The sequence below is a fragment of the Lampetra fluviatilis genome, chromosome 18 (genome assembly GCF_964198595.1).
Source record: "Lampetra fluviatilis chromosome 18, kcLamFluv1.1, whole genome shotgun sequence".
Taxonomy (NCBI): Eukaryota; Metazoa; Chordata; class Hyperoartia; order Petromyzontiformes; family Petromyzontidae; genus Lampetra; species Lampetra fluviatilis.
In genome coordinates this window covers 9335817-9361132 of record NC_136292.1, presented here as the reverse complement: position 1 = coordinate 9361132, position 25316 = coordinate 9335817, and the positions used below count along the sequence as shown (strand labels likewise).

Sequence of the window (25316 nt, the reverse complement as noted above, 5' to 3'; positions counted from 1 at the left end):
GCATTGGAAACGGTTGTTAAAAAGTAATCATCGGATATGCTGGTACACACAGTGGCGCCCACTCTCAAATTCCACCACGAGCGATTTGACATTTAATAAATACCACTCGCTCGAATGTGCCAGCGACACTGGACTAAGACACCGGCCTAAGGTTTCAAATCATTTGAGCAAAACATTAAATTAGAGATCAATAGACTGCAGAAAGGAACGTGGGAGTTAATGGACTGCAAAACAATTACAGGGGCACAACATGAGAAGACAAACATGCCCCATTTATGGTGTACAGCTTATGGGGAAAAGTGCTGTTACTGAGCATCTATTAAGCCGAGTAGAGTTCGTAGCGCAGCGTACAAACCACTCTCCACAATTGTAACACAAAAGACAAAGATCCGCCGTATAGCCTTAATAGACTGTTGGGGCAAGTGCTGTTAGCGAGCACCTATGAAGGCCGGCATGGCACACAAGGGGGTGGGTGGCCAGCACAACGCCCGGCCGCCTTTGTCTCCCTAGTGGTAATGTTTACACACCGCACCAGGTACTCATTTTAGGCTGAGTCGAATAATTGTTACTGATGTTGGCCGGGAGCGGGAATCGAACCCGGGTGGCTGGGTTCATAGCGCAGCGCGCTAACCGCTACACTTCAGCTCCCCACACACACACAAACACACCAAGACAAAAATCCAAACTTTCACCATAAGAGTCCACAATTGCAAATTCTATTCGGGGAGCACCTACTAAGGCTGGTGTAGAGCACATTATGAGGTGGTGTGGCCACTACCTTGCATGGCCTACTTAAGACTTTCCAGTGTTTCAGCGGGTACTTATTTAAAGGCAGAGTTGACCTAGGAGAGATCCAGGAGATTTATGTGCCACTTGCCAGTTATCTGTGGGCAGGGAATCAAACTTAGGTTGCCACTGCAACTTCACATAAAAGGACCCTCCGTATAGCCTCAACAGATTCTTGTTAGCAAGTACCCTTTAAGGCTGGCATGTCATATGACGAGGTGGTGGAACCACAACCAAGCCAGTCCACTTTTTTCTTTCCAGTGCTCATGTTGACACACTACATCTGCACTAAAGTAAGGCACTTAGAGGAGGCCCAGGACTGGTTCAGATACGACTTGCCACTGATGTTAGCCATGGCTGGGAATCCAACTTGTACTGCCCGGTGTGTCGCACTGTGGGTTAACCACCGTGCCACCACCCTGCAGGCACTCACGCTCACACAGACACACACACAAAAGATTCTGCTACCTTTGGCTGAAGAGATGCGGTTGTAATGCGACGTCATTTGGTCCTCGATCATCATCTGGCTCGCAATTCTGCTGGAAGAGCCAGGGCAAAATGCTGCTCCATGGAACACAAAGGGAACACCACAGGCATCACCACCGTAGGTTACATTACATGCAGGGAAACCTGAACCAATACAAACCCACCCGTGTGAGACAACATTCCAAACACTATCAACAACAAAAAACACCAATACATTTGTTAATAACGCTGCCACAGTGGCGAGATGTTAACTACCTCGCCTGGCATACAGGAGGTCCTGGATTCGACCCTGACCCAGAATATTTGGAGTCTGCATGTTTTTCCCGTGGTTGCGTGGATTTTTCTCTGGGTCCTAAAGTTTTCCCCTCCACATTTAGAAACATGCATTTGCAGTATTTGGCTGCTATAAATATCCATGTCATAAGCCACTTCGTTGAGCTATCATTTGTGGCCAGGTCGTTTCTGAAAAAGGAGATATATAGCTCAGTGGGCCTTACCTAGTAAAATAAATTAATAAATCTTGCTCACATCACTGCTGATATGAGCCTCCACTAGAGTGAGTTCTAGACACCCACTATGAGGAGTATTTTGGTCTATTCTTTCATGCTAGCAAGACATTTTGAAAGAGGGTGAGAGTACCCACACTTTATCCCACCCACACGCGATCTGCCGATCGTCTGCGGTGTCTCTAATCATATTGCTGGGTGAACCAGTGGTTGGAGGGGGGTTAAGAAACTTGCTCGTTATTTCAACTGCCGTGCCAGGAGATCAACCCCGATGGCCTCCAGATTGCAGATCTCGGTGTGCTTAGCATTACAGCATGGCAGGATTACTCGTACGATGGGCAATATTTAAAACATGCGTGCAGTGGATCTGGCAGTCTCTCACACAATTAGGAGAATACACGGTGTGCCTTGAATAAGGACGTTTTCCAGGTGAACGGATAAATGATAGGCTCATTGCTTTGTTGGCTGTGAATTTGGCAGCTATACCGCATGGTGGAAATAGCAGTGTACCTTTCACTGCACAAAGGAAACGGCACGTGACTATAATTATTACTTCCCTTCTACGTGACTTTACCGAAAGAACCAAGAAGATGAATCCCTGCAGTCACGAAAGCTTTAAATCGAAATATAAATACACGATTTAAAAATAAGGTAGCAATGCGGTTTTTGAACTTAGGTTGCAGTGTCATTGAGTGAAGAGAGTGGTATATAACATTTTTATAAATAAGTTTCATTTGGAAGTTTGATTTAAATGGCAAATCTTTAACCATGATGAATGTCGGATTGGAACACCATATCTTGTGATTATGCACGCAGTACACAGGTGTTCCAACTGTACATCAAGGTGCATACAACATCTGAGGTCAAGGTGAACATCTTGATGTTTTTGTCTTTAGTTTGCTGCTGTACTCAAGTACCACGGATCTCCCTTGTAAAATAGATGGTCTAACTGGATAAACGCGATCATCCGTGTAACTAATCACTCAAACTGAAAACCAAGAGATGACAGCTTTGCATTCTGACACTGCTATCTGGTCTTTCGTATCACCTGGAATGCACCAGATCTTGTCAAAACTGAGACGCTAAGCAGGGTTGAGCCAGGATTTTTGCGTGGATGGCCCACTACCATCCATGAGACAGATATTGTAGGCTGCTGCAGGGCTACCTTGTCAGCAGAGGGCAATGCAGCAAAACCCATTGTTGTATTGCTCAAGTACGGTCAAACAATCCACAAAACCCACGAACTTAACTGAACTAGTTGGATTTTACCAGGTATGGCCCACCGAGCTACGTAGCTCTTTTTCAGAAGCGACTTGGCCACAAATGATAGCTCAACGAAGTGGCTTATCGTGTGGACATTTATAGCAGCCAAATACTCTAAACCGCATATTGAATCTAAATGTGGAGGAAAAACTGGAGGACCGGAGAAAAATCCACGCAACCACAGGGAGAGGGCATGCAAACTCCTGATATACAGGCGTCAGGGTCGGAATCGATACCACAACCTCATGTATACCTGGCGAGCTGTTTAACATCTCGTCACCGTGGCGCCGCTCGAGTGGATGAGGCCCTTGTCCAGCAGAGGGCTGACAAAAGTGGCTTAGAGGTAAACAACTTTGTGCCTACTCACAAGGTGTCAGTTTTTGTACCAGTTGAAAGGGTAAAAACCTATTACTATATTTTGCCACTGGTAAAGGAGGTCTCATAGTGTAAATGCTTACCCCGAGCTCTCAATACTCTGATAGTGCGCTGTCTTTGAGTTGTACGCCTTTTGACATCATCTGGTCCAACACCAATGGAGACTAGGCTCTAAGAAAAGCTGTCTCGGGTATGGACCAATCAACTTCAAGGACAATGCATATCATTATCATCATCAGAGTTGTTCATTTTTGTTTGCATTTTAACTGCTTGTGTTGTGGTTATTGCAAACATGATACCTTGTATAAAGGTGTCAGTTTTTGTACCAGTTGAAAGGGTAAAAACCTATTACTAAACTTTGTGCCTCATTATGATTTTATTTTCCACCGCCAATATGAACAAAAAGTAAAAACGACGCAGAGGGTGATGTCAGGCTGATGGGAGGCTTACGGCCACTCTTCATCGCCAGGTGACCCCGAGCTGACCCCACAATGCTGCGGCGCCCTGGCCATGACGACGCGTCTAAGCATAAAACAACAAGACAGCATGGCAGAGGCGTCAGTTCTTGTACATATACAATTAGCATGACCCCATATGCTCCAAAAATATATATGCACATGATAAATTTCATAGTAGGGAAAGTAGAAAGGACGATATACAGAACCTAAAAAATGCAATGTTTTTTTCATTTATGTGGTTTAGGGTTGAATAATTAACCTGAAAATTCTTCCAACAGCAAGTTAGAGTGATACATTTCATTTATATGGCATTGTTTCTACATTGTGCTTGTAATTCATTTACTTAAGTTTTGAATTAATTACAGCAGTGCCAAAATCTATCTCGCTCCTGCGCATCAACTCCCTTTAGCACAGTTGTCAAGGTATGGTATGAAAGAAGTTCAACACACGTACATCAACTGTGCAATCCCTACTTTGGCTGCCAATCTATCATCCGTCTTTGTCCATTGGCCATCATCCTACTCGCGATGAGCCTCCTTACTATGCTCAACGGTCAACAAGGCATTTCTGATTTTTGTTTGTTCATCGATTCATGCGTTTTCACAAATTGTCTCTGTGTAATTGCAAGCCTGCATCTCTTCATACTTATTCGCACACTTTTCATCTTTGTTGCATTTTAAGTCGGTGTCCACGTCTCTCATTCAAATATCACACGTAAGAGTTCATACGCATATTTTATGGTTCTTTCGGTAAAGTCACGTAGGTAGAAAAAATAATAATCCTGATGACGACTGCTTGTATTGCGATTGAAACGTGATATTTTTAATCACTTTATTTATTATTATTATTTTGTTCTATCTACGTGACTTGACCGAAAGAACAAGAGAATATTAATTCCTGCAGTCACTAAAGTTTGAAGTAAAAAAATAAAGTTAATACACAGATTGTGAACATTCTTCATCAAAATGTAACATTTGTTTTACCATCAAAAACATACACTGTTATAGATATTTAATGTGAAAGAGCACGACCACTATGGAAATGGAGTGATGAGATCAGTTCACGTGCAGGAGTCAGATGGATGGCAATGGCGTGGGGAGGCGTTCATCCAGCATTAGGCAGATAATGTATGAAGATGATGAAAAAGTGATAACATAATTTTTATAGTACAGTTACGATTATTAGGAAACCGAGTATGAACTTAATGGTCAATGGTTAGGCTTAACTGCCACGACTCAGAATCCCGTATTTGTAGTTTGTCCAAGAAAAGTAACAAGTGTGATACTGTGCAAACATTAATAATTCAATATCCTGTTCAACATGCGTTGACATGCCCTTGCACTTACACCTCTGTAACGTATACATGTAAAATAAATACTGTAAACACATGGAGGCACAATATTAATCACCCAGAGAAAAGTAGTCGCAGTGTTAATAGGCCAGGCTGGCCATATGTAAGATTTACAGACCATATGTAATGTTGTAAACGATAACACGCACACGACAACTGTAGTGCAACATCAAATTACTACACAAAGTGCAGCTTTCAAGATCCTGGTTGCTCTGAATATCAATAGTCTGAGAATGCTAAGAGTTATAAAACAGGGCTTATTATGTCTAAATCAATAAACAGGCAGCAGACTGTGTGCAATTCAATCATATAAGTGTTGCAGCAGCTGAGTATGGGAGTAATAATTATTGTAATACGACGGCATTTTGTCCTCGATCTTTCTGCGCCGGTGAAAAAACCCATTCCGGAATACAGAAAACACGGACGCAACATTTAAGAGCTACGCTTTTTCTTTTTCTTCTGTTACAACGCCGGAGTAATGCAAGCCATGATAAGTGCACGCACTTAATTGTTTGGTTAAGTGGCGAGTAGGAGCTTCAAGTCTCTGACAATAAAAGTTCAGTGCAAGCCGTCCACCCAGCAACAACCTCAGCGACCCACATGAGTTACCTCACAATTGAAGCTGCTGCTGCTGTAATTAACACATTCCTGTGGAGGGAGCTGGTAGTAACGTTGGGTTGCTCGGTCAATGGCCAGGGTCAACGGCGGCGTGGTGTATTCTGCAAATATGCCCGACTGTGAGGGCGGGCACAAGCCGGCGTGAGTAGGTTAAACGTTGAGTTTTATAAGGGCACCACGGGGTGGCCAGCCCCTTCCCCACCCAGCCCCACCCCTCTCACCCCCCACCCAGCCCCACCCTCCCCACCCAGCCCCTCCCCATCCTCCCCTCCCCACCCAGCCCCACCCAGCCCCACCCTCCCCACCCACCCCCTTCCCACCCTTCCCTTCCCACCCAGCCCCATCCCTGCACGACGGACGGACACAGTAATCCCCTGTGGGCTGGTGTAACCAGGAGGTTACTACCAGTATGAAGCCAACTAAGCAGAGGGCATAGCGACACTCGGTAATAAAAATTGTAAAGCAGACACATTTCCCCATGATTAGCTCAATAACTTAGAGACGTGGAAAGCACTTGTAAGAAAAGCTAACAATTAAAATAGCTTTGCTTTGGAGAGGCACGCCTATGGATTTAAAAAAGGGGTCTCCTAAGGTAAAAGTGGGAGTTTAAAATACCCTCAAGCAAATTAAAAGTTCTAGATTTGAAGTTTTCGTAACTTTAAGGGTCCATACTCTTTGGTTTTTTCGGTAAAGTCACGTAGGTGAAAATAAAATAAGTTAAAAGTTGAAAATCAAAAGTGCCCAGGCAGATGAAGGCTTCTAAACGGAGGCTACATTGTGTCTGGCCACATTCTCTCGTCGTCAAGTTAACCCGTGTTGTTTCAACGCATTGCATATGACGCGTGCAGTTGCCATTCATTTAGCAGCGAGCACAGAGTGCACATCACGATAACAAAAAAACATGAATGGCAGTGTACCATCATTATATAGGCAACAAAAATACCGTTTCATATTTACAGGTCTCTTAAACATAATTTCCCCCTTTAATCTGCTCATTAGCAATGACGGGGGCCGAACCAATCTCAGCCACAATTTGCTTTCTTTAGCCGGGTTCACGACTTCCGTTCGATGTCAACCTTCAATCTTTTTTTAAATCTTTTATATTAAAGTTCACTTGCTTGCTTGCGCGCTTACGACCGTGCAAATCTTTCGGTCGTTTTTTAACCCACTTCCCGTGATCCAATCGAGCTGACATTTTGCACACAGACTCGTTGTGCGTGACAATTTATTTTCGTGAAAATGTTTTTCCAAAATTTTCCACTTTTTAGGATAAAAGAAATTTCATATTTAATTTTAAATACCAATGTGATAAAAATGAAACTCTTACTCAAGAAAAACAGAAATGAATAATAAAATAAAACCGATACCACGCATATAAAGGATTTATAGTGAAAAACTTTGTTTTAACGGGTTAATTTTTTATCTATTGCGATCGATAATGCGAGATTTTTCAAAAGGGGTGAACCTGTTCAACAATTAATTTATTATTAATTGCACTTCTCATAATTCATAGGCTGAGCATTTGACTTTCGATTGCCTGCCGTGCTTTCTTCAATAACGGTACAAGCCTATGAATTATGCAGGTGGTGCAATACACAAGTGGTTTAGAAAAAAAAACGACCATGCCTCAATAAACACCACCACCACCATTACCATTAACTGGGAGTTCAGCATAAAACTTAAGGGCTCTCCCTACCTAAAGGGGCCATTGGCCATTAACATGCTGTGGGTGGCAGGGCTATCTGTAAACACAAGCTTCTTGTTTCCCTGGAGACCAACACAAACACAAACGTAATTTAGGTGACAAGTCCGTCCAACCGTTGACACAATTCACAAGCATGCACACGGGTGCGTCGTACAAAGACAAAGGATCTTTATCGGACTACTGTATTGGGGCAAGTATTGTTAGTGAGTACCTATGAAAGGCCAGCATGGCACATGAGGGGGTGGAGTAGCCAACACCATGCCTGGCCGTCTTTGTCTCCCCAGTGCTGATGTTTTTCACACTGGAACAGCTAATATTTTTTAAGACCGAGTCAAATTAGGGGAGGCCCAGGACCGGTTTAGATATTCGCCATCGTAGTTGGCTGTGAGCGGGAATCGAACTCAGGTCGCCGGGCTCGTAGGACAGTGCACTAACCATGACACTACCGCTGCCCATACACACACACATTCAACTCCTCTTATTAGTTGTTAGGTTAGCCATAGATACATCGAAAGCTAAATTTAGACCATGTTTAATTTCAGCCAGCGACTACTTTGGGGATGCTCAGGCCAGGTTAGAAAGCAAATGTCACACCGATTGTTTTTCTAGTAAGAATTAGGAGAAATAACTCGCCTTATTTGGAACAAAATGCATTTATGCAAGTTTAATAGTGTACTGATTTTCTAACTAGAATGGTTTATTCTTCCAACATCCACTACTTGAGTCGTTTGCTATCATTTGTGTTGCTTTTAAGTCGCAACTTGATTATAACTAATGGGATGGAATCTGTCAAATAAATCCTATGGTCAACCTAACATGTAATCACAGGGTCCTGAAAAAAACAATTCCACAAAATACCGAATAAAAAATAAAGTTCTACAGTATTCTGTTCACAGGTGGGATACATTTTTTTTGGAAGGGCTAATCCAATTTCACTTCAATTTTTTCACTTTTGGAAATTTTCACTTCAATTTTCCAAACAATGATTCACTTACAAAGAGAACAACACAAACCTGGTCACTGGTTGACATAGAAAAGCATTGAACCCAGTACAGCAGCTAGATCAGTAATAACTCTGTCCTGTTCTGATATCACGTCAAAACTCCCCTCACTAGCAGACAAATTAAAATACAAAGATCCCCTGTATAGCCCACACAGGCTGTTTGGGCAAGTGCTGTCAACGAGCTGCAATACGGCGCACGATAGAATGGTCTCGCCAGCGCCACACCATTGCCAATATTTTTAAACACCGCATTTAAGGCTGAGTGGACTTAGGGAAATCCTAGGTCAATCGAACTCGGCAGCGCAGTGTGCTAACCAACACTACACTACCGCCCACTCTTTGTACCACGGCAACCACACACTCCATCTACACATGACTGGCAATGCCCTCGCACCCCAGTGCCAGCAAGACCACGCACTCCATTGTCGATTGACTCAACCTGAAGTAGACACTCAGCGGGGGAATAAGAAAATTGCAACGCTCACTGGAGCTTGCCAAGGCATGCGCTAAGCACTCTTGCTCAATGGACTTGACTAAATTGTCTGCGACCGATTGATCAGTGCGAAGACAGAGATAACCTTTCGCTTACCTACGCCACTTCTCTCGCGCAAATCGAAGAGAAGCACGGACATTTAGCGCGCAGTGGATCAGAACCAGAATCATTCTTTATACTGCAGGAATCCGATTAGCTGCAAAGCTCTTTTTCACAGATGTTCAGTAGCGGCGGGTGATGATGCAAAATGACACATACGTGAGAGTCACCTTGACAAAATGCCTCATTCATTGTGCCCTATAAAATGACTATTTTTTCAGCTATCCATTGAGTGGCAAAATTCCTGAGAAGGATGTTAACTATGACCGAATTTACACCATTGGAACCTCCTTTGCCAGTAGCAAAATATGATAATTGTTTTTTTACCCTTTTATCTGGCAACAAAACTGACACCTTTTTTTTCTCTGGTGTGGACCAATAAATTTCAAGGACAGTGCATACATTATCAAAGTTGTGTTTTTTGTTTGCATTCCGACCGCAGGTATTGTGGTCAATGCAAACATGACTCCTTATAAAAAAAAAGGTGTCAGTTTTGTTGCCAGATAAAAGGGTAGAAAAACAATTATTATTATTATGACCTAATTTTTACCCTTGAACTGGACCTGCCTGCACTGTGGTGATCATTCCAAGAAATGCCATGGTGCCAAGAAAGGTAACTATTAACGTCAGCAATGAACACAATAGTCTGTAGTTAAGACACAACACAAAACGACCTTAAGCTCAAATCCCTGCGCCGTTTATATAAAATACCTTCAGTATAATAACGTAGTTATTTTAACCTCAACTTTATACTGATTTATATGCAGCCGATTTTCATGCTTATGTACTTTTTTTAATACATTATAAAGCATAAAAATGCATTCACATAATTAGTGTACAAAATTAAAACATGCCAAAATATCACGGGCAGGCTGTTACAATAAAGTACAACCCACCATTATTCTGACAATAAATCACAGACGCCACATATTTCTAAGCACAACAGATTGAGTCTATAATCTAAGTGGCATTCTGCAATCGCTATAGAGAACTTCTCCTGTCCACTGTGATATGGGGAACTAGCATCACATATCTTATTATCCGTGATTGTACCCCTCTCATCCTTTGTGTAAAAAAATGTAGCCGATGCTCAGCAACCACAATACAACACAACTAAACGATTCGCCACTGTTCAGAGAACAACACATTCCTGCGGAGTGAGCTGGTAGGAACGTTGGGTTGCTCGGTCAATGGCCAGGGTCAAGGGCGGCGTGGTGTATTCCGCAAATATGCCCGACTGTGAGGGCGGGCACAAGCCGGCGTAAGTAGGTTAAACGTTGAGTTTTATAAGGGCATCACGGGGTGACCAGCCCCTCCCCACCCAGCCCTTCCCCACCCAGCCCTTCCCCACCCAGCCCCTCCCCACCCAGCCCCTCCCCACCCAGCCCCTCCCCACCCAGCCCCTCCCCACCCAGCCCCTCCCCACCCAGCCCCACCCCCCACCCAGCCCCACCCTCCCCACCCAGCCCCTCCCCACCCAGCCCCTCCCCACCCTCCCCTTCCCTCCCCACCCAGCGCCTCCCCACCCTCCCCTCTCCACCCAGCCCCACCCCTCCCATTTTTGGATGCACGACGGACGGACACAATAATCCCCTGTGGGCTGGTGTAATCAGGAGGTTCCTACCAGTATCACGGTCATAGGATGGCTTCAATGCAGGCATCAGTACCCCATTCTACTTAATTGTAAGACAGATATTGCAACCGTATGGCAGCCACTGCAAGGGCACACAGTTAATCCTATTTGTCGCGGTGCTATATAGTAAGCCTTACCAATATAATTAGCCCATCTGCTGCACGCGCATCTGCCGTTATTCATTTAAGAATGTTTCACCAATAAATATCATTCCATTTATCCACGACAAATTGTGATTGAAATCTCACTTGGTAGCAAGCGTTAAGAGGCCTGTCTGTGGTCATGGTTTGCATCGAAATAATGTGAGCACAGGTTCCAGTGTGAAGTTTAAAGTGAGCTGGTCTGAGGCTTGAACCAATTGCATGCAGCTCTGAATGCAATAGAAGCTCAGACCTAGAGCTTATACAGGATCACAATTAGTCGGCCTTGGTCTAAAAATACACAGCCATCCCTGTCCTATACCTATCGTACTTTCATAGATTACAAGCTTCAGGCTGAAATGTTGCCAATTACAATGGAGCATCGATAGTAGGTCAGATGCAGCAGTGGTGCAGTGGGCTACAAACCCAGTGACCTGAGTTTGGTTCCTGGCAAAGGCTCAGAATTTGTGACAACCGCATAAATAAAATCAAGATTAAAATGCTGTACATGTAATTAAAGTTAAAAAACATCGGACCAGTACAGTGATATAAACCATCAAAATATGCAGTGCAGCATTACAATTTTATCAGCGGCACTGCATTAGTTACCCATAACCGATACACACTCTAAGTTATACATTAACACAAGGCTGGGGAACAATTTTCTTATGAGGGCCACATAAAACCTGACCACCGACACATTAAACACACTATAGTGCTATCCACGGACGTCATCCGTAGAGGTGACTCAGTGTCATCAAATTAGAAACATTGCTGCCAGGTAATATTAACCTCTAGTACAGAATTTTTCTGAGGCTAAGATACTTGCAGTGACGAATGCCATTTGTGGGTTCTTTTGAAAGGGTAAGCCTCTGTGTGGCCATGGGACATATGAAATTGAGTTGTGGGTCATACTAAGTCCATGGGTTGCTGTGGGTTCCCCATCCTTGTGCTGGCATTTTAGGAAAATGACCCGATGTCTGTTCTGAGCGACAACTGCCTAAAACATTTCATCAATGCAACATCAATATCGCTATGTATAATTCTCACGGTCAGAAGTGCACCACTTTGCGTTTGCAAAGCACCACAATTATACGTCGCAGAACTGCACAAATAAGTAATTTCATTAGGCCTATCATACAGCCTTAGGGGCAAACATGTGTATGTCCTGTTAGTGCTCATCACATGGCAATGAAGCTGAAATATGTATTGCTCATAAGTCAAATTAAATGAAAACACAAATCTAATTTTGTGGTCATTGGTGACTCAGCTGTAACAACCATTAACTCGCTACACTTAACAATCTGATATTAATCATGGGTGGGTGACTGAAACCCATACTTAAATCAAGGTTTTGATCCAGGATCAATGTAAAAAGCTAAATCGTTTGATTGTGGTGCATGTATGAAGCAAGGGCAGGCAGGCATACTACATCTTCATAACAATTCAGGAAATAGGGTGGCAGGAGAGCAAATAGGTTTAGGAATTCATCTGTTTAGACATTTGTTTAAAGTTATCCTATCGTATGCCTCTCAGGTGCATTGAGACTCGGGCGAGATTTTCTGAACGAAGAACACAAAATAAAATAAGTAACATCTTAAAAAAGGTTTTTAAAAACACGCTTTAATGAAATGTACCATACTAGTAATGGAAGAACTCCACGACTCCAGGAAGTGGCCCTGAAACTTGCCATAACGTAAGGGACCGTGGTGATCTACAACCAATGTCAATTTACCGTGGACAATTAGACCCAAGCCGAAACAAAACATATAAAAAATAATGTTTTAAAATGTTTTTTTATGATAGAATATAAGTATTGTCATCAGTATGACATACGTATACCAAGTTTGCAGTCGATACCACATTGGGAAGTGGGTAAAAATTTTGTTACAAGATTTGAGGATACAACAACAGACAGAGTTGAGCTAAATAAAAGTGTGTACTAATAAAAGCGTGTAAAAATAATTCACTCGGTAAATGTGAAACGTTGGGGCCCAACTTTGGTCCCACGGTTCCCACCACCATACCAACGTTGTTGGCACGTTTACTGGGTGGCTCTACACCTCGATGCCCACATATGATTTGAGCTACCCGAAGCAGTAATTAATAAGACCATGTATGCAGTGTCGTACTATATCACTACAGAAAACAATATTCTGTAGGTAGTATAACAGTCGTGTGTGTATGCATGTTGAACTTCTTTCGCACCGTACGTAGCCCAACCGTGCTAATCGGAGGCGCGGGGGAAGGACAACAAACTAAACACCAACAACGATTCTAAAGGAACACGGATCTGTAGGCAAATTTAGACATAAGGAACCAGCGTTGGCAGCAGTTGACGAGCCCAACTCAACAATAATACATTACTCATTGATAATGTCTCAATAATGCACTGGAAAATCTATACAGTGGAGAGTACTTAATGTCAACAGTGTCCAGGGTGGTCCAGATGTCTCGTTACCCCAATTTATACAAAGGTCAAAAACATTTTAGGAGTAAATTAATTGGGCAGGGCAGGGAGTAGGAGTCACAAGACATCTGGACCGCCCCTTCTACGACGCACGTGGGTGACTTGCTGTGGCTTCAGACACACAACACTGGTACTAGACCTCGGCAAGGTAAGGTAATTTACCCTTTTTACCGGGTAAAAGGGTAAAGGTAAAGGGTAAAGGTGTCGACATGCCAAGGGATAAGGTAAAGGGTAGGGTAAAGGTAGCTCGGAAGAATTACCCGGTAGGGTAAAGGTAGCGCAAAGTATTACCCGGTAACTACGGTACCTTGTTTACCGCTAAAAGCTCCGTGGCGCAGTCCGTGGCCTAGATTTAATAAGTAACATTAAAACAAACTTGATTAAAAACACGCTTTATGAAATGTACTAGTAATGGCAGAACTCCACGACTCCAGGAAGTGGCCCCGAAGCTTGCCACAGCGTAAGGGGACCGTGGCCAATCACAGCCAACGTCAGTTGAGCGTGGACAATTAGACCCAAGCCGTAACATAACATGTAAAAAAGATGGTTTAAAAACATATATTTTTTATGATAGAATATAGTATTGTCATCAGTATGACCTAAGTATACCAAGTTTGCAGTCGATACCACATTAGGAAGTGGGTTAAAATTAAGTTTCAAGATTTGAGGATACAACAACAATAACGACAACAACGACAACAACAGACAGAGTGAGTTCAAAGAAAGCGTGTAAAATTGGAATCATCGAGAGTATTCTATATGAATAAAGCGCTCTACCCAGCATTTATTATTATAAACCTGTTTCATGTGTAGTAGTTCCCTAGTAATTACCCTGTAATCGGGTAATTTGTATGGGGTAAGGGTAAAAGGTAGGGTAAAGGTAGGCTCGTTGTATTTACCTTTTAACTTTTACCTTACCTTACCGAGGCCTAACTGGTACCGCACTTAAATAGGGACACAGACTTAAAACATTCACACGGAACTCGTCTAAACACTCGTGGGCCATTCACCACTCACCAGAACCCTCACCCGATGCGTGTCACGTGGGCGATACCCCATTGCGACGACAATACGAACGCACACGTGCATTTACCCTGTAGACAGTACGGTAAATACTACTAATTTACTCGTAATTGTTACTGAACATGACGGTGTGAATTGCGCCAGCGTGCACGCACGGCAGTAGCTAGGCAGCAGGGTATATCAACATACACCACACGTGGACCTGCATCTGTTAGCTATGCAGTACAATAATACAGACAGTACTGTGTGTATAGTATGCGTAGGTGTCGCTTTACAAGTGTGCAAGTTTGACTGTACAGCATGCATCTCTCTCTGTAAGCAGTAACACACGTGTCGGATCGAACAGGATAAGCGTGGCCACTCTACAGACGCGACACCAATGCGTTTACAAAGACAAAGACCCCCCCCCCCACACGTGTAGCCTTCACAGGCTGTAGGGGCAAGTGCTGTTAGCGAGCAGCACCGACGAAGGCCGCAACCGTGACATGGGGGGGGGGGCAGCAAAACCACGCCCGACCGCCTTTGTCTCCCCCGGCGGCGATGTTTGCTACACACCGCGCACCAGGCCGAGTCTTATTGAGGCCGAGTCCACCTAGGGGAAGCCCAGCACCGGTTTCAGATGCTCGTCACCGGCGTTTGTGTCCGCGTGTGTACTGTACATAAAGACAAAGATCCCCCCTCCCCCCGTGTAGCCTTCACATACTGTAGGGGCAAGTGCTGTTAGCGAGCGGCACCCTATGAAGGCCCGGCACACCATGGGGGTGGGTGGCCAGCTCCCACGCCCGACCGCCTTTGTCTCCCCAGTGGCGATGTTTGCTACACGCCGCTACACCAGGTACTCAATTGAGGCCGAGTCGACCTAGGAGGGAGGCTCAGGTCCGGTTCAAATAATTGTCACTGGTGACAACTCCAGTGTACCCGGTGCGGTGTGTAAACATTGCAAGCATCGCCACTAGGGAGACAAAGGCGGTCGAGCGTGGTGCCGGCCCCCCCTAACAGCACTTGCCCCTACAGTCTGTGAAGTCTACACGTGTGTGTGTGGGGGGGGGGGGTATGTGTGTGTGTGGGGGGGGGGGGTATGTGTGTGTGTGGGGGGGGGGGGTCTGTGTGTGTGTGGCACCACGGGCATGCGTGGCGTGCATCACCTGCGCTTCGGCTGGACGTCATCCCGAGGCTCTCATCTCCACTATCCCGGCTCCACGTGCCGAGCTGCGTCGCATCCACACACAGTGGGGGTGGGGGGTGGGGGAGGGTGGGGGGCGGCTGGGAGAGGGTGGGGAGGGGAGGGTGGGGGAGAGGGTGGGGAGGGTGGGGGGGAGGATGGGGGGGGTAGGGTGGTGGGGGGGAGAGAGTGGTGGGGGAGGGTGGGGGGAGAGGGTGGGGGAGGAGAGGGTGGGGGTGGGGAGATTGGAGGACCACTGTACAACAGACTGGTCCAGATGTCCTGTGACTCCCCAAATTAATTGACCCCCAACAATTTTTTTTGGGGGGGGTCGTTTGCATATTCAGTTCTGTTTTAAATAAAGCTTACTTTACAAAACATATACAGTATTAAGCTTTCGAAAATTAAATGGGGGGGGGGGGTCACGAGACATCTGGACCACGCTGTATAACAGTCGTTCTACACAGCTGCAATTGCACTTGTGGACTGTTATACACTGTGGTCCAGATGTCACGTGACCCCCCATCTCCATTCAATTCTCTAAAGCTTAAATTGTTTCAAAGTTACAGCTACAACAGCAGGTGCAGCTGTACTGTTACAGCTACAACAGCCGACGTGTAAAACCACTGCACCCACAACTTGACTTCTAACGGGATAACACAGTGCTGTGTTCCCTTCGCCACGAACTATAATCCTAATGGTTGGGGGCGCATCTGAAGGCGAAATAGTTCGTGTCAATTACGAAGTTTACGCGTTCCGATGTAATGTTCGACAATGACGCAACTAAGCACGTGTTTAATTGGGAGATGCAAATTAATGAGAATCCCAGTGAAATGCTGACTGCTCTGGTGGACAGGGTGGTCCAGATGTCTTGTGACCCCCCCACGCCCCCCAATTGACCCCTACATTGTTTTCTCCTTTGCAACATTCGTTTGTTTGAAATCAACCTGACTTCATTAAAAAAATATTTGTTATCAGTTTTTAGATAATTAAATGGGAGGGGGGGGGGTCACAAGACATCTGGACCGCCCTGTACAATGGGGCTAATTAGACCGTGCCAAATTAATGCAGTGGAATTGGCGCGCTCAGTTAAGACGTTTCCAGCTGGGAACTCCAATTGGAACTACAACACAATAACCACACAAGCAATTGGAGACACTCACCGTTATATTAGTATGTAACCGAACATTGTATCTTAATTTTTAAAAATCTGAAGACATGCAGTATAAATCACGACAAACACAGTGACATCTATCTACGAAGCAATGTTTCAAAATTGTAAATACGACGCAGAAAATAACAACTGTGTATGATGTAGTGTAGACGTATCAAAATGCAGCTCAATTATCGTGTATCCGACTGGATGTACAATCTATCCAATTACAGCACGCCACTACTATACATTTAATATAACCTGAATTAATATCAACAATAGTCTACAATGTATCCTATTGTAGCAATACAACGGGCTGCACTGTGTATCTACAAAACGATTTAGCGAGCCAGAACTAAACTGGAATGTATCACACTACAGTTACAATGGCATGTATCCAAATCTAGCTGTCATGTATCCAATTGCAGCTACGATACAATGTACATATCCAGTTGGAGCTACAATACAATGTACCAAAGCACAACCATAATGTATGGAATACTATCTCATCAGCACTCAACCACAACGTTATCAAACCTTGTCTGCGCTCAGCTACAACGTAAATCCGACGATCAACTACAGCAGCTGTTCATGACGTCTCCTTGACCTGCTGGTGTTGTATCTGCTGCCGCTGTTGTCTATCTCCGGCACTGTGCCCCACACTGTTGCTCGCGTTGCTATAGTAGAGAGTTGAGAGGGCTGTGCGTTTAGCCCCCTCCTCCCCTTCCTCCTCCCTCCCCCCAATCCTCCTCCCCTTCCTCCTCTCTTCCCTCCCACTCTCCTCCCCATCCTCCTCTCTCCCCATCATTCTCTTTCCTCCCCATCCTTCTCTTTTTTTACGATCACAGGAAACAAGAAGATGATCGGTGTGGTCGGCACTTTGCTTCGTTCATCATTTCGTATTTTTTGTTTTTTTTTCAATGCTTTGCTTTATGTGCCTCCCCCTGTTTAAATGAAAGATTTCACAAAAGATATCACGCTCTGCTCTCCTTCTTCTTACCCCTTTCCTCTCTACCCCCTCTCTCTACCCCCTCTATCCTTCTCTCTCCCCATCCTTCTCCCCTCCCTCTCCTCTCTCCCCTTCCCCTCTCTCCACTCCCCTTCTCCTCCTCCCTCTCTCCCAGTGAACAATCTACCGCTTTACTGAGATGTTTAGTTTGGTGTCTACGTTCAGGTGGGGAACTCGAGAGACAATGATGAGTTTCATTGGCCTAGAGGGTCACCTAAAATGACAATGCAACCGACATTAAAAACAAGTGGGAACAATGAAGCAAAAATAAATTAGACTCCACAAAGCAAGCGAATATAAATCGACGCAAAAATAACCGCGTTACGGAATAAATCCAAACGGCAAAGTGTCACTTGACCGGGGTGGGATGGAAAACAATTCATCGATTAATAGATACATTATTTGGTGACTAGTGTAATTGCCTGTCATATGATGGGTTCATAGAGAATGTATGTAATGAAAAATTATAAAAATTTAAGATTGGATTGAATTTATTTAATTTTTTATTTACATATCACATTTAACGTAAAATGACGATCATCTCCCAAAAGTTTTCCTGCAGATGAATTTTGCTGAATCGGCACTTTGATGTTAGTTGATTTTTACATCTTGACAAAGCAACATACGGTTGTCCATGGGGGAAAAAACACAGGTTCGTTAAGATAAAGTCCAACATACTCAAAAGTTTGTCCTTGTGACTTATTGACAGTGATAGAACATTTAAAAATGATTGGAAACTGTCTTCGCTTCAAAATAAATGGCAAATTCACATCAGACGGTGCCATATCAATTGATGGGAATGAGGACGTCTCCACGATTGGATTCTGAAATGATTTCAGCCACAACAAAGTTGCGGTGCATTTTACGAATCACCAGAGCGTGTGCCATTGCATAATCCTTTTTTGGGGGGTTGAGATTTCGAATCGGCATCACAATGGTTCCTTTTTTTTCTCTAAAAACCAATTTATGAGGTGGCATTCCAGATGGTGTTCGCAGCTTGGGGCAGAAATTCTATACTGGATAATAATTATATGTGATGTCAGTCGGATCCACGTGGCCTCCCCAGCATTTCACACAGCGTGCAGTGACAGGCGTTAGGCACAGATCACCAAAACTATACGTATTTTTTGGAAGAAAATCGATCATTCTTGTAACAAACTTATAATTAGTTACAATTTTAAGAAGCCTTTCATGAAAAAAACTAAAATATTTAAAATTGCATGAAAATCCACGTCGCCTACCCAACTTTATAACACAGCTACAACGTTAGGCACAGATCACCAAACCTATATTTATAATACAGAGTTGGCAGTGGTGGACAAGCAACAACATGAACCAAAAAAAAGTTCCAACAAATTCGTCAAAAACACTGCCTGAAAAGTAAACGTAAAATTGCCCTTCATGTGTTATTATGAAGGGCCATTTACCGAAACGTCGCCAATTATATATTTCCCTTTTTTAAGCCACAGTGTTGTTGACGAACGTGTTGAATCGGTGAGTGTAGATTTCGGATATCATTTCCGTGGACAATTCCATGCTTTGATTCGTGTTTGTTGATAAATGACGCATATAGACTAGTTCATTCACGTGATCCACTTCCAGCCACTACATATATCACAAGTAAAACAAATAACACTGTGTAACAAACAAAAACATTCTGTCCCTGGGTAGTAAGTTTTCTTTCCTAATTGCTTATACCTCAAAAGTACAGAAAATGGCTATTATTCCCCACAAACTTTGCTTTTGTGACCAGGACAGTGATATTTTGAAATGTATCTATTTTCAATGAGAAAACGTGTGCATTTGTGTCTTTCGTTCACGTAAAATCCTGGTCATAAATGAAAAATTTGTGGGGAATAATAGCGATTTTCTACACTTTTTAGGCATAAGCAATTAAAAAATAACACTTAGTACCCAGGAATAAAAATTGTGTTACATAGTGTAAGCTATTGAAAAACATAAGAATAGAGATTTAAAGCTTTTGTGACTGCAGGGATTCATATTATTGGTTCTTTCAGTAAAGTCACGTAAAAGGGAAATAATAAAATAATATTGTTTCCCTTCTACGTGACTTTACCGAAAAAACCAAGAATATAAGATTAGAGTTTTACCCTTTCTGGCAACAAACACTAAATATAATGTTTTTTGCAAGGAATCATGTCTGCATTAACCAAACGTACTTGTGAACATGCAAACAAACATGCTCTGATAATATATGCAAAAAAATATCCCAAATAATCTATTATGGAATAGAAGCGTAACCCTGAATTGAGAATGCATCATTACACCCCTATTAATACTCTTTGGTTCTTTCGATAAAGTCACGTAGGTATAAAATAAAATAAATCACGACGTTTCGGGCGCAACACAAGCAACATGCTTTCCCACCTGATGATGGACGCTTGTGTTGCGCCCGAAACGTCGTGATTTTTTTTTTTATACCTACGTCTTTTTACCGAAAGAACCAAAGAGTATGGATTCCCGCAGTCACGAAAGCTTCAAATCAAGATTGAACCCCTGTTAATGATTGAAGAATTAGTAAACTGATAATAGTTTAAAATATTTAATATGCAATACTGTACTTTATTTCAAACATGAAAAGGGCTCTTCCAAGCGTATAATGGCCCTACTCTCAATTAAATACTTTATACCACATTACAATGCAGTAATACGTGCGTGGGGAGTTGTAACGCTGTCATCAGCGCACTGGTCACTTGCAATTGAGGTCTTACCTGGTGAAAAAAACCTTTAACTTAAAGTGCACAATGAACCTGGTTATTTGAGTTTGATTCCTAGCCACAGCGAACATCAGTGGGGAGTGATATCTGAACTGACCTTGAGCTTCCCACGCCACCATTTGCACTCGCCAAAGTGAGGAGGCCTTCATCCAGCAGCGGATACATTTGTTGAGATCACAATTTGTATAAACAATGTGACTACAGTTTCAATACCAAAGTAGTCATATCAATAAATACGGAAATGAACGCAGTCGATCAAAAGAGCACGTTTATATCGGCAGTCTCTTCTTTCACGTTGAGAGGTGTAAATGGAATTGACAGAGGTAAAGAGAACGGTTTCATGAGCGTAGCAATGGTGTTTGACACCAAAGCTCTCAAACAGGTTGCTAAGAGGAGTCGTGAATGCCACAAACAGCAAGGGGCTGTGGACAAAACCTCTGAGGGACTGCATGCGATTTCCACAGATGAATACTCCCCCACCCTGAGAAACTTATTTCTGAGTGGGACATTGTAGAGCTGGGCCACCGATACTGATATCAGATTCCAAGAGGCTAATGAGGAGAGGGTGCTTGACGATGCCCACAGAGATGTCCAGGCCAACGAGTACGATGACTGAACCGGAGTCCACAATGCAAAGACTGCCGTCGAGGGCCTTTGTCAGTGCAGCCTCACAGGAGTAGGTCTGGCAGAAGGTGGACTGGACTGGACAGAGGAAGTTTGGTGACGGTGGAGAGATTGGTAATGAGTCAATAGCTTGCCGGGTCGTCGGGATTGAGGCCTGGTTTTTTGAGGAGTGGGGGTGACTTGCCCAGTTTTTTTGTACATTTTACTGCGAGACTCCTCATCCATGCCTGTAAACTTGATCACACCATCCCAATATTGCCGTTGTTCCACTGGTTCTCAATATTATCTTGGATCAATTTAAAAATGACTTAAATTCTTAAAATCCGTGGACTCGCCCCTACCAACATCTCCCCTCTCAACTCACTCTACTCCCCCCTACAAGCAGTCTCCTACCTCTCACCTCTCCCGATTCCACTCCATCCACTCTACGCTCCAGTAACCACGGATTTCTGTCAAAAGCCTCCAGTCGACATTCTCAGTGGGATGTCTGTCATTCTCCTCTGCTGCCTCCATAGCCTGGAGCCTACTATCCCTGCCTTTATTCAAGTCCAGGCTCAAGGCGTAATTTTTGTTTCCATCTGCCTATGACTAACTGCCTCTTTCTATAAAATAAATATGCCCGTAGGTTTATGTACAACGTATTGCGATGTGGTTGCAGTTAGAATATGTAATGGCTGGTAACACCGCGCTGCTGAGAAAGTAGAACACTAAATTCTAGATTTGAAGCTTTCGTGACTGCAAGGAATCATCTTCTTAGGTTTTTTCGGTAAAGTCACGTAGAAAGTAAAATAAAATAAAAACAAAAATCACGACGTTTCGGAGGCAACACAAGTCTCCGTCGAGACTTGTGTTGCCTCCGAAACGTCGTGATTTTTGTTTTTATTTTATTTTACTTTCTACGCGACTTTACCGAAAAAACCTAAGAAGATAGAACACTAAACTGGTGATTTTAAGTTGTAACCTATTCAGTTTACGACAAGCAACATTGCACATTGACCACTTACACGTTCCTAACACGAGGTGTTGCCAAATATGTGATCTAATTGAAATTGATTTCTGGGAGCTCTAAAATTGTCTCGTTTAACCACACCTGCAGCATATTATATGGATTACTTTACCAAGTCTGCCGACACAATAACTAATGTTGACAGGAAGCCCTGCAGTAAATGAGACATGTCCCAATGCCTGCAGCAGGAGAGAGTGCAAGAAAGCATGAAAGACACAACCAATACTGCCCGTGGTTCCTACGTAAATATAGTACATGATGCCTCATAGGTCATGCATGAAGAGCAATATGCCATTAATGTACCTTGCGCATCCGATTCATATTTAATTCACGCTTTGTTTATTTTTAAGCTCTCTCAGGTTGTCATCAATATTGAAGTTCCCGCAAGCAGTTTTCTTGCCTGAGTTACCCAAAGCACTGGGATTTTTTTGAAAATTTCCATTTAAGGCTGAGTGCCTTTAAGCATTAGCTCCGTCCGCAGGTCTATCTGGTACTGTTGGAGGCACGGGAAATATGAGAAAAACATGATCCAATATGGATACAACTTTACTGAACCGTTGTGCGCCTCGTCGGGATGCATCACATAGAATACCAGCCAACTTTTATCATAGGGTGGCCCAAACATTTGGAGACAATCACCAGCCGCAAAAGGATTGCCGCATGGTGACCTGTCTCAACCGACCAAGGCCCTCCACCCTCCCCGCTAGAGCCCCTATGCGAGGCCGGCTGTGTCATCGCGGCCCTGCAAACGATAACTCGTGAAAAATAAAGTCGAATGTCAACGAAAATTTCTTTAAAATGTTGTATGAGTATGATGGACTTACCGTATCAAAAAAAGGCTAAATGTATCGAAAAGGTTGCCTAAAATTTAGGAGACACGGTCCAATACTAAAAGAGTTGTCTTCGGAGATAGTAGAATTTGTAAAGAACCCTTAAACAATCGTTCTCACGGTGCTAAACAGTCGTTCTCAGAGATCCAGCCCTGCCGGCGCGAGGTGTGCCACCCTGGACAGTCGCTTTCCTGAGCACCGTTGTCCTTGTCGCGGCTGACGGCTCTACTGCTGCCTGCACAGCTGACGTGGGCGCCTACCATCGCGAATACTTCTAAGACAAAACGCAATGTTGGAAATACTTCTAACAACAAAACGCAATTATTGGAAAACATACCAGAATCCACGCGTGTACAACATTTTTTATGTTGTGATAATCGCTGGGAAAATACTTGGTTTTGACCTTCCGTATACTATACTCTTTGGTTCTTTCGGTAAAGTCACGTAGGTAAAAAAAGTAATAGATATATTATTTTTTATACCTACGTAAAGTCACATAGGTAAAAAAATTATAGATCTATAATTTTGTATACCTACGTGAGTTTACCGAAAGAACCAATGAGTATGGATTCCTGCAGTCATGAAAGCTTCAAATCAAGATTCTTCCATGTACTGTAATAAGACATGGAGTGCAAATTAAACATTCAGTGTGTGTATCCCTTACCCGCAGAGATCAGGAATAATGCAGTCATACGGGTTCTGCATTGTTAATCATAGACCTTAATCCTAATTATAAAGTTGAATTATGCACTGTTTACCAGAGTACATGGCGGTGTATGTAATGCGGCATAGGTGCACTATAGCTCAGACATCGATTAAGCCCCTTGTAGCAGAAAGGCGACCCAAGACGAAAAGGAGCCTCTAAAATATGCATGATCACAAATCATTAATAGCTCCGGTATATGCACGCTTAATGCACGGATAAGAGGCTCCATTAGGGTTTCGAATGTTTCATGGAATCGTAGCAATTATAGAATAGTAAGAATTAATAAATAATACAAGAATAAAATCAATTCCCCTTCCCTCAAGAGTCATATACACTTTGCAGTGAAGCTGACAGCCTCCATCTGGACAAGCGCGTGTCTGCCTACAACAGGGCTCCCGCCAGATTTCATCGGGAGCACTTAAACGAAATCAACAACAGCAACATTTCACTAGCGAGCGTAATACTTGCGGGAGTTTGTAACACACGACAGGCTACTTGTTAGTCATCTTGAAGTGTCGCTTCTCCAGTTTCAGACCGCACTGCAGCGAGCTTTTGGGGAAGTCTCATCATGAACATTACCATCTCTCGTGTAAATTGAATAGGATGTAGTAGCGGTCGAAGTAGCAGCCAGCAGCACCCCTGGGGGACATTCAACAAATGGGCCCAACCCGATTGTTGTTGTGAGTGCGCGTTGTGGTATATATAGGCAGCTCACAGTCGAGCGTGTATTTAGTTGCAAGGCACTCGGCTAAGATAGGTGAGAGGACTCGTGCACGGATGGCTGTAAGGTTGAACGGTAGCAAAAGCGTGAAGAAGTATCCGCGTACGCAAGATAAGTCAACACGTGGCAGCAATCATTGGCCAGCCAACGTTGCCTCACGCAACGGTGAAGAATGACATTAAAATAGCAGATATTAGTTATTGACAGTAACATACCGTAACGTAGGTGACGACGGAAGATAACGATGTCAAACAGTTTCAGAGAGATATAAGTGCGCTAGTGTTGTTATTTACAGTACTGTATTTTTTATGTTGACAATTTTAAGTGGAATATATTAAATGAGATCCTTAAAAATATGATGTTGAAGACTAGATATATCCTGCCAATCATCTGGGGATACGGTTGCATTTAAACGCGACATAAATTGTATTGTACGTATAAATGGTTGCCTGCGGCAGAAATATCAACATCAGCTTTTTATAGTGGGCTTCAAACAAATTTTGATATTTTACAATCAACATTAAACACTGTAGCGCAGAATATATTGATCAATATATTAGGAGAGGCAATGGTTCGAAACAAATTGCATTACACATCATGGGCGATGAGTCGCATGAGTAACCCAAGTGTGGGTTTCTTGTAACAGCTGCGAGATTGGGTAAAATGGTCATTCAATAAATCCAGACCCAAAACGACAAATCCAATTCTCCGACTGAAAATTTGCTGTCTTCATCGAGACCCGTAGACAATTTGCCGCTGCTTTCGGTCCAACCGCAAGATTGGCATTGCAGAGGAATTAAATTTGTGTTTATGGTTTGAATCAATAATTTTTCCAATCCTGTAAAAAAAAAAACTCATCGAACAAGACCGGAGTGTACGACTTATAGTGCAGGCAGGCACAACGACTGGATCACCGACGCATGCCGATGTGGGCATAGCCAGCAATAAACAAAAGCTG

General features: G+C 43.4%; 1 protein-coding gene across 3 annotated transcripts in view; it reads right to left on the bottom strand.

Moving 5' to 3' along the window:
• The window catches only part of SPATA7 (spermatogenesis associated 7), a 35818-nt gene extending 18442 nt beyond the window's left edge, over positions 1 to 17376 (bottom strand). The window contains exons 1-4 of one of the 3 annotated variants that reach the window (XM_078864559.1): positions 17262 to 17376; positions 15555 to 15672; positions 3867 to 3938; positions 1255 to 1347 (exon numbers count right to left, since the gene is read on the bottom strand). In XM_078864559.1, coding sequence (XP_078720685.1) covers positions 1255 to 1347; positions 3867 to 3938; positions 15555 to 15576 — 187 coding nt within the window. In that variant the 5' untranslated portion in view covers positions 15577 to 15672; positions 17262 to 17376. The remainder of the gene's footprint in view (positions 1 to 1254; positions 1348 to 3866; positions 3939 to 15554; positions 15673 to 17261) is intronic. The other 2 variants (XM_078864560.1, XM_078864561.1) reach the window with 2 other exon arrangements.
• Between the last annotated feature and the right edge of the window lie 7940 nt (positions 17377 to 25316).